Source organism: Rhamphochromis longiceps, linkage group LG6, assembly GCF_057381845.1.
Source record: "Rhamphochromis longiceps isolate RC_006_pf linkage group LG6, R_longiceps_female_GT1.1, whole genome shotgun sequence".
Taxonomy (NCBI): domain Eukaryota; kingdom Metazoa; phylum Chordata; class Actinopteri; order Cichliformes; family Cichlidae; genus Rhamphochromis; species Rhamphochromis longiceps.
In genome coordinates, this window is record NC_140562.1 from 13,382,234 (window position 1) to 13,391,998 (window position 9,765).

General features: G+C 40.6%; 1 protein-coding gene and 1 non-coding gene across 2 annotated transcripts; one reads left to right on the forward strand and one right to left on the reverse strand.

Moving 5' to 3' along the window:
• The first annotated feature begins 2,349 nt into the window (after nucleotides 1-2,349).
• LOC146667617 (uncharacterized) lies at nucleotides 2,350-4,256 on the forward strand. Its single transcript, XM_085408490.1, has 3 exons — nucleotides 2,350-2,435; nucleotides 2,534-2,816; nucleotides 2,949-4,256. The coding sequence occupies exons 2-3, from the start codon at nucleotides 2,535-2,537 to the stop codon at nucleotides 3,600-3,602; spliced, it is 936 nt and encodes a 311-aa protein (XP_085264616.1). The 5' UTR covers nucleotides 2,350-2,435; nucleotide 2,534; the 3' UTR covers nucleotides 3,603-4,256.
• A 5,437-nt stretch (nucleotides 4,257-9,693) lies between these two features.
• On the reverse strand, nucleotides 9,694-9,765 carry trnac-gca (transfer RNA cysteine (anticodon GCA)). The gene has a single exon. It is a non-coding gene; the product is annotated as a tRNA-Cys (tRNA).

A 9,765-nucleotide genomic window follows, 5' to 3' on the forward strand; every position in this document is an offset into this window, starting at 1 on the left:
ACTGCCAAAAATCTTTGTACGTGCAGGACATTTTGCATGTGCTTACATACTGTTTTCAAAACTGTTAAACTTATGGCCAAAACAATAACATAATGCAAAACTTAAAAAGACAGCAAAATTCAACAGCAATATTTTATTGAAACATATTTTAAATCTAAAAATGCAGTTTAACCAGCCACAGCTTATTCTCATTGTAGATGAACATCTACACAGGTGTTACTCCTTCAATTTTTCAACTCCTTCAATTCTGGCAGCCAGAAGATTCTTTCCTAGGTGTATTGCCCTAGATGACATAAGATGTGATGTGGATGAGAACCTGTGGCCAAATGGAGGAGACCGAGTAGATTAGCATTACTATTGTATGTGTATCAGTGGATGGTGTGTATACAAATTCTTGTATTTTGGGATTACTTACAGTTTTTTCTGAATGCTTAAACCCTAACTGTGATTCCTGTAGCACAATCTCTAAAACTATTCAGACTTATAGCAAAACCACTCACTGAGTTTGCAAAACTAAAAGCACAAAAACTGCTTTGCACTCAGTTTGCAATTTTGTAACACACACTTTGCAAAACTGTAGGCACAATTCACTGCACAACACTCAATTACCAAATTTCCAACACACTCCTAGCAAAAGTATACACATGTATGGCTATCATTAACACTAATTTGCCAACTGTCTGGCACACTTTCACATGTCAAAACTTTCTTAGATAATTAGTTCACTTTGCAATCAGCCTAAGCACTATAATACAGGTAAGCTCTGTGTGTGGAGTACAATGGAGGGAGCAGAAAGAGTGAGAAGTAGAGGAGGCCGAGGAAGAGGACGTGGAGGTGAAGAAGTAGGATGAAGAGGACGACAAGGACAAGGAGGAGCAAGAGGAAGACGAGGAGGGGGGAGAGGAAGGGTAGGAAGAGTAAGAAATAGAATTGCTGATGACATCAGAGCTACAATAGTGGACCATGTAATCAACCGTGGAATGACCCTGAGGGTAGCTGGCCAACGGGTCCAGCCTAACTCGAGCCGCTACACTGTAGCAAGTACCATAAGGACATCTTGAAATGAGAATCGGTTAGTACAGTCACTTCGCACAAAGATTTGTAGCACTGCCATATGCCAATGAGAAACACACCAATACCATTGATGTAAAAATACTGAAATTGTTACTTTACAGAATTGCTAGATGACCAGATGCTGGGGGCAGAGGAAGCATGTTCACTGCAGACCAAGTAACCCATAGAGTCATTATGGCGGTTGCAAATAATCCTATACTTGGAAATAAACACTTGTGTTTGTTTTGATGTGTTTCAAGTACACCAGTACTTGAAGTTTGGATCCCTCTATGCTTATGGATCTATGACAGAAGTATGAGCTCAAACTGACATAGCCTACCTTGTGCACAGAGAAAGCAAAAGCCAGATGTGTTTTGTATTCATACCATCAGTGTGCAGTTGGCGCATTGTGTGCTTAGTAGATGATGGCTTGTGTGTACTGTTTGATACGGAAACACCATTTTTACGAAGGTGTGAAGAGTTAATCTAGCTGTGTTTGCTTTTGCAAGAGAACTACAATGTTTTGATGATTGGGTGACAGGTTTTCTTATTTGTGTGAAGAGTTTTGCAAAATTAGCCAATGGTTACAAAAAATGTGCTTACAGTTTTTTACAGTCGCTAACAAGCGTTTGTCCAAACAGTTGTCACATTTGCAAAACTCTAAACACAATTAGCACAGGATCGGTCTGTTGTGGCCATACCATTCACACATTTCATGTCGTGTTCACCCAATATGCAGTCAGTGAACACATTTCCACAATGCTTACATTTTCTTAACAGACAAGTTATACCTCCCAACAAAACTATGGACTGTTCTTGTAGTATCTACGAATGTTAACACACAACATCCCACAATAGCAAAAACAATATTCCAAACCGTAGATACAGTATAAAAACCTCTGCCCCTGCAATGATATCAGTACAAAAACAATATCAATATCAAAAATATATCTCAGCTGTAAACAAACAAACAATTGAATAATTGACACACAGCTGATTTATGTTGGGTAAATTGGGCCAACCACACCTTCTTCCATTCTGGCTTAGACTCAGTGGGGTTCATAAGGCAAGACCTTGAGGAGTGATGTTTTTGGAAACAAAAAAAAGACAAACACTGTAATGTCTGGTCGAGGAGGAGTAAGAGCAAGGGGCCCAGAGAGAAGAGCAGGCCCAAGGAGAGGGCAAGGTATAGGTGTAAGAATGCGTGGTGGTGGCATTCCAAGGGCTGCAAGAACAGTAGTCAGTGATGAAATCCGTGCCACTATCATTGACCATGTAATCAACCATGGTCTTTCACTAAGAGAGGCTGGTGAAAGAGTGCAGCCCAATTTGAGGCGGTCAACGGTTGCCTCCATTATACGCACCTTTCAACAAACCAACAGGTAAGTATTGCATTTTACATGGATTGTTCCTATTCTCACTTGACATGTCAATATGGTCATACAGTAATGCATATGTTGAATTGTCTGTCTTTCTAAAGAATGCAACGTCTTCCACCCTCTGGGGGAAGAGGAAAGCTCCTCAGTAATGATCAGGAGCTTGCCATTGTGGAAATGGTTACTGCAAATAATGCAATAAAACTGCGTGAAATACAAACCAGAATTGTGGCGGACCATGAGATATTCGACAATATCGATAGAATCAGCCTCACAACCATTTCGCGGACATTGTCCAAACATAGAGTGCGGATGAAGCAGCTCTACACTGTTCCCTTTGAGAGGAACAGTGAGAGGGTCAAGGAGCTACGACGACAATATGTCCAGGTACAGTGTATATTCAATCCAATGTCCAGTTCTATAAGCTTTGCACTTTGCAAGTAGGTAACCTACACAATACTAGGTTACAGTACAGTATGGTATACAGTACTAACATGACTTACATAAACTTTGTTTCAGAGAGTTATGGAATTGGAGGCCAACCAGGCCCCTCATGAATTCATATACATCGATGAGGCAGGATTCAATCTGGCCAAAAGGCGTCGACGTGGACGGAATGTAATTGGAAAAAGGGCCACAGTTGATGTGCCAGGACAGAGAGGGGCAAACATTACCATGTGTGCAGCAATTGCAAATGCAGGATTACTCCTTCACAAATGTCAGGTTGGACCCTATAATACAGAGCGCTTGCTTGCCTTTCTCAATGATCTCCACCAGCGCCTGGTTCCAGAGCAGGGTCAGGAGGGTGAAAACATGAGGACCTTTGTAATTACCTGGGACAATGTGGCTTTCCATCACTCGCAAGCAATAACAACATGGTTTGAAGTCCACCCAAGACTGGTGAGTCTCTTCCTTCCACCCTATTCACCTTTCCTCAACCCCATAGAGGAGTTCTTTTCTGCATGGCGGTGGAAGGTTTATGACCATCAGCCACATGACCAGATGTCCCTCCTTGAAGCCATGGATGCTGGCTCCAGGGACATCACAGTTGACGATTGCCAAGGGTGGATCCGACATACCAGGCGGTTTTATCCCAGGTGCATCGACTTGGCTGACATCAGATGTGATGTTGATGAAAACATGTGGCCTAACCCTGAAGATCGCAGAGATTAGATGCAACTTTTTTGCCTTTTTTTAGCCCCCCTCCCCCCCTTTTTATCTTGGCTTTTTGCTGTTGTTTTTTTGTTCAGAATGCTCTTGTGTGTTTCATGGATATTTTGTTCACTGTAAGCAATACTGTAAAACTTTCTCTGTCCTATCATACCGTGTTTCTACTGTACCTCCTGTGGTAAACAGTAAAGAAACAAAAACTTGTTTGCTTTTTACTGGAATGCTTTTGAATGTGAACATTACTGTACATGTGGACATACAGTTACCAACCAAGACATTTCTGGTGTCAATATGGTGGATTGCATGTTTCGCATGCAAATACCTGTGACACTGAAACATAAAAGTCTATGCAGTTTTTGTAATGTCAATAATAGCCAGTATTTTGAAACCTGGTGTACTTTGATTGACTGCATGTACCTTGTGAAGTGAAAACAAGTGTTATTCTTTGACAGACTAATTTCATTTTGAGTCAGATTTATAGTGTTTTTGTACAGTTAGTGTGTGCAGAGAAAGATGTGTTCTAATTTTGAAATGAGGAGTTAGTATATATTTAACAAAGTGTATTTTTGGGAAGGATATTATCCATTTGGCCAATTGTGTTTTGTAGGTGTGGGTCTGTGTTAAGAGTTTAGAAAAAGTATCTGAAGTATGGGTAGGCGCTTGTTAGCGACTGTAAAAAACTGTAAGCAATCAGAAAAAACTGTAATGCAAAAAAATAAAAAATACATAAACAAATATTAACGAATTCTGCATGATGTCTGATTCATTCCAGTAACATATATTGAAATTATAAACAGAGATGTTTCCTTGTTTTACACAGGAAAACACTGTGTAATGCTACATGTTGTTAGTGTTTTTTAGGTCATTGTTTTGTGGGTGACAAAGTGTGTTTGTCGGTGGTCAACCTTTGCTAGTGTTCTGGAAGAATGAGTTTATTTGAGACCTGAATAAAGTGTTTTGGTAGTTGTAGTGCATTTTGAATGTGAAATGAACTGCTTTGCCAAGCTGAAGGTCAGTTAGGAGAATTGTGTGAAGAGTTTTGCAAAAGTGGCCTAAGTATTGAGACATGTGTCCTAGCGGCTGTAAAAAACTGTAATGCTCCTATTACCTTATCATATACTGCAGAAATAAGCTAGGTTGTGTGTGTGTGTGTGTGTGTGTGTGTGTGTGTGTGTGTGTGTGTGTGTGTGTGTGTGTGTGTGTGTGTGTTTTGTCTGGTTAGACTTTAGGTGAAGATGCATACCGGAGATACTTTCATCTCACAGTCATTTTCTCCTTTAGTTTCTCTATCTCTGTTTCTTCCTACCACTGCATCTTTCATCATCCACATCACCTGCTTCCACTTCCAACTTTTGATTCTCTTCTGGGAACCATAAGACTTCTAACTATTGTAAGGCTGTATGAAAGCGAAAACCATGCTAACCTGTTGAATTATTGAGGATTACAATAGTCTTTTTTACCTTTGAAAACAGTTTTGCATATTTGGATTTTGGAAGTGTCCTGCACGGGACAAGGCATGTTAATCAAGCTATGACTGATACACGCCTATATATGGAAAAATAAATCAAGCTATGACTGATACACGCCTATATATGGAAAAATAAATCAAGCTATGACTGATACACGCCTATATATGGAAAAATAAATCAAGCTATGACTGATACACGCCTATATATGGAAAAATAAATCAAATTGGGGTTAAGTGAATGAATCCATGCAATGCACATGGAAAAAGAGACTGCACTTACCCTATACTGGGTTTTCAAAATCAGTCAAATACACTCCCAAGTCCATTCTCAATTCCTTTAGGTCATCTTTGAATTGCATTAAAATAAGCCAGGGAGCAGCTCTTCAGCTCTAAAACTACATTTACTTTCTTCTTTATGACAGTGTTTTTAAGATCTTACATTATGTCCTTTCCAAGTCTTGATAATTCAATATGCAAGACCTGCCTGAACCTGAGTTTATTTGATTTTGTGTCTTAAATCAAGTAGTGTGGTGCAGATGCCTGGGGCAGCAGGTTACTGCTTGTGTTTGCCTTCTTGGCTTAACACTGAAATCTATCATAGATCTTTACTTTGACCAAATCAAACAAATCTTTTTAAAAAATGCTCTAAATAAACAGAACAAAAAAGTGGCTTAGCACAGCCTTAACCTAAAAAAAGTTGCATAACAGCTTTTATAGCATTCACTTGTTTGACCAGATGAGAGTCAGCCTGTTAAGACAATGACCCTAACTATACAGGGTCGTACACACCCTTACACACACAGGCCCCATATGCAAGTGCGTGAATGGATGAGCTTGTACTGAGAGGTTAGCATTTCTCCTGTGCTGACGCATTTCCTCTGCTCCACATCTCAGTTCAGATTTTTTTTTAGCAACTCTGTAAAAGCCACAACTGTGTAAATTTACACAGAAAAACCACGAGAACTTCCCCAGATGGCAACTTTCAGGGAAGTGGCTTCCCTTCGAGGTGTGTGTCATATTTATTTGCATCTTGTGTGCGCACTTTTCATACACTGTGTGTTCATCTTTCGCACCATCTTGTGCTATTTCTCTGGCACTCATGACCCTTTCCTTAAAAACTGACAACTTGAGTCAGAGGTTTTTTTTTGTTGTTTTTTTGAGCTCGCGATGGCAAAATAACTCCTAGCTGGAAAGAACTGCGGTCGCGCCTCACTGAGAGTCGTTCATCATAAGAAAAAAAAAGAAAAAGAATCAAAAGGTTAACTGCTGGAAACATGGGAAATGCAGGTGCAGGAAAATCTTGAGATATTTCAGATGTCGGTGCAGTCTGCTTCTCATTTTTAACTATGTTTCAATGAATGAAGAATAAGGAGAGGAAAGAAAGTGACTCTGCTGCAGGAGCTTTTATCAGAACAGTTGGTTCTGCGTGGCTGCTGCACAGATTGCACCTGTGACATTTCAGTTATACAACAGTCTCTTTAACCACAACCTTAGCAACCTTAACTTAAACCCGACTCTTGCTATGTAAGGGATGATGTTTCACACCACAGCCATTTAATAATCAAATAGTACAGGTTTAAATTTCTTCATGCATCTTTGCACAAACGCTGTCTTTGTTAAGTGAGTTAGTGCAAATGTGATTTTGAAAGCTGGATACTAGTTAAGTATTTATTTTAATTTGAAAAGACGGGAGGCCACTGCAGCTAGAGCAGGTGAATTCTTTGCTAAATCTAATTTTGTTGTTCTCAAGTTCACATTTTGGCCTTCGGGGAGGAAATTCTCCACCTGAGGGGAGAAGGGGGGAAGAATGGCGCCCTCTTTCAAGACCATCATTTTGTCTTTACAACAAAAAAATCATGTCAAATTGTCACAGGGCTAATTTGTAGACGAGGTGTTGCAAGCACTGCTCGAATGAAAACTTCACATTCATTACTCTGGTGAAAGACAGTGAGCCTCATTCACTGCTGGCAGCTCCACTTCATCCTATAAGCACTTGTCAGCAACAAAGTGTCGTGGAAGTGCTTAAAGGGGCTGCTTGAAGTGTGACACCAAGACCTTATAGGAGACCTATGGAAAACACTCGGCTTCACTGAGAAAGGATCACAGGACTACGGACAACGACTGGATTGAGCGTGTCTGCAAAAGGGAGGAGAAGAAGAAGAAGGAGAAAAAAAATTGAACATGCAGTGTGAAAGGCTTCCAACCCCAAAGGGCAATCTCACCGAGCTTCAGAAGAGCTGGAAGAAGAAAGCAAGAATAGAAGATGTTTTACTTTCTTGGAAGGTAAAGGAAGAAGAGCCTCCTACAGCGATATAAGGGGAAATTCCCACCAATTGAACATCCACCTCTCAGATCAAAGTGTCTACGTATGTGTGTGTTTCTGTGTGTCTGTGTGCATGAAGCCACTTCTGCACCTGCGTCTGGAGCATCAGCACCTTAGAAGGTTATTAGAAAAAAAGCTTAAAGGTGTGGAATAATAAGGGTCGTATAAACTGTGGGAAACAGACACCATCATGTTGCACCTTTGACAAGCAGACCCAAAACAATGTGATGCAAAATTTTATTTATATAGCACCAATTATAAACAGCAGTTACCTCAAGGTGCTTTGTACTGTAAGGTAAAGACCCTAAAACAATACAGAGAAAACCCCAGAACCAGGCTCAGGGGCGGGGCCTCCATCTGCCATGATCAGAATTCAGCTCCACCCTGTTCTTGTAAAAACAAAGCTGCTCATCTGGCTGATTTATTTTCAAGATGTCTTTTAAACTAGATTATAGTATATGTGAGAATGATGGTCATTTGTCAAATAACATTCCCTAATTCCCCAACCTTAACCAAGATGCTTTTAATACAAAAACCTAGCACAGGGAGAAAAAAAACTTAAACTCAAAAGGGATTGAGTTTTTTTCCCTCCCCATTCTCCCTCCCTACACCTCCAACCTGTCAGATGCTATAAAAATAAAACTGAACTGAACGTAATTATCCGTGAGTGGTCAAACAATTTGAAATGTGAATTTCTTTTTATATTGTATCGCATTCTATCACAGCAGGTCCTATATAAGAAACCTGAAAGTTGTTGCTGGTAACATTTTCCAGCTTCTTCTTCTGTTCCATTTGTACAACTGCACCAACTGCAATAGCAGACACACATTACAGCTAAATCTTGGCATTTTTGACATTAGTGACTCAGTCAGTGTACCGGCAAATGTTGGGTGGGCTAAATGCTGACCACTCGTCAGTACTCACAAGATATCTTGGGTATATAAGGTGGGGCTGTGACTAGATTTGGGCAGGTGGACTCCACCTGACCAATGCCATCATACTGTGTAAAATAGAGCCCATAAGAACATTGCATTAGTGCACTACTGTTTATGTTCAGTGTGAGCACCACACTGTAGTCAGTGGAACTCTGCAGAAGTAGCATAAAAATCTCATAAAAGAGCTCAGAAAATGTGAAGTCAACAGATTGTAACAGATTAATTACAATTGAACTTTCTGTTGAAACCTTTTTCATAACAATTAACAGCCAACTTCAGTTCATTGTAACCAGACTAATGAGTGTTATCACCACTTTCCACTCCCCGATGAGCACCTTAACAGAACAGTTTGTTATAGTTTACCCTGCTGATCTTCACACACTCTGCTTCTGTTTTATTTTGCTCAGTATATTTAAATGCCACTGGTGGCGTGAGAGGCAACAAGGGTGCGGTGCTGCAGTGGTTAGCACTGTTCCCTGTTGGGGTGACCATGGCTCAGGGGGTTGGGAAGTGTATCCGGAAGGTTGCCAGTTCGATCCCCGGGCTCTCTGTCCTGGTCGTTGTGTCCTTGGGCAAGACACTTTACCCTACTGGTGTTGGCCAGAGGGGCCGATGGCGCGATATGGCAGCCTCGCTTCTGTCAGTCTGCCCCAGGGCAGCTGTGGCTACAACTGTAGCTTGCCTCCACCAGTGTGTGAATGTGAGAGTGAATGAATAGTGGCATTGTAAAGCGCTTTGGGTGCCTTGAAAAGCGCTATATAAATCCAATCCATTATTCTTATTATTATTCCCTCACAGCAAAAAGGTCGTGAATTTGACTCCATCATCGAAACGTTTTTTTAAATGTTCAGACTGCATTAAGATGACCACACAGCAGCCAGCAGATGCAGTCAGTGGCTAATGCCACAGAACAATGCATTTAGAGATTCACTCACTCAAATCACGAGGTAGATGGTTTTACTCAGAAGTAGAAGAGAAAAATATCTGTTTTAACATTAGTCAGATGGCACTTCTCTGAGCAGCCTTATAGTTCGTCTAAGATCAGTGGTTGCTCAGCCATTGCAGATTCATCAATATAACAAAGATTCCCCTGTGAAGAGATATTTAACTACAGCACAACATGAGAACAGTTAATTTTTCTTAAAATGAGACTATTTCTTCCCTCTTAATTGAAGCAGAGGTCCTATGTGGTGAAACAACAGTTGTTACTTTTTCCTGAGCAATAAAACCACAACCCATCACCCATGTAGAGGTTATAAACATTTGATACTCAAATAATTGTACACACTCAAGTCATTGGAGAAAAGTCTTATGAGGAGCTGTTTCTAAGTATTCTGAATGATTATTTGCCCTTCACTGAGATGGCTTAGGGGGCACCCAGATTTGAACTGGGGACCTCTTGATCTGCAGTCAATTGCTCTACCACTGAGCTATACCCCC

What these genes read in the sequence shown, in the direction of transcription:
- LOC146667617 (XM_085408490.1), top strand. Translation starts at nt 2,535, where the DNA reads ATGCAACGTCTTCCACCCTCTGGGGGAAGAGGAAAGCTCCTCAGTAAT. An exon ending in TACGACGACAATATGTCCAG is followed by an intron (nt 2,817 to 2,948) that starts GTACAGTGTATA and finishes ACTTTGTTTCAG; the next exon opens with AGAGTTATGGAATTGGAGGC.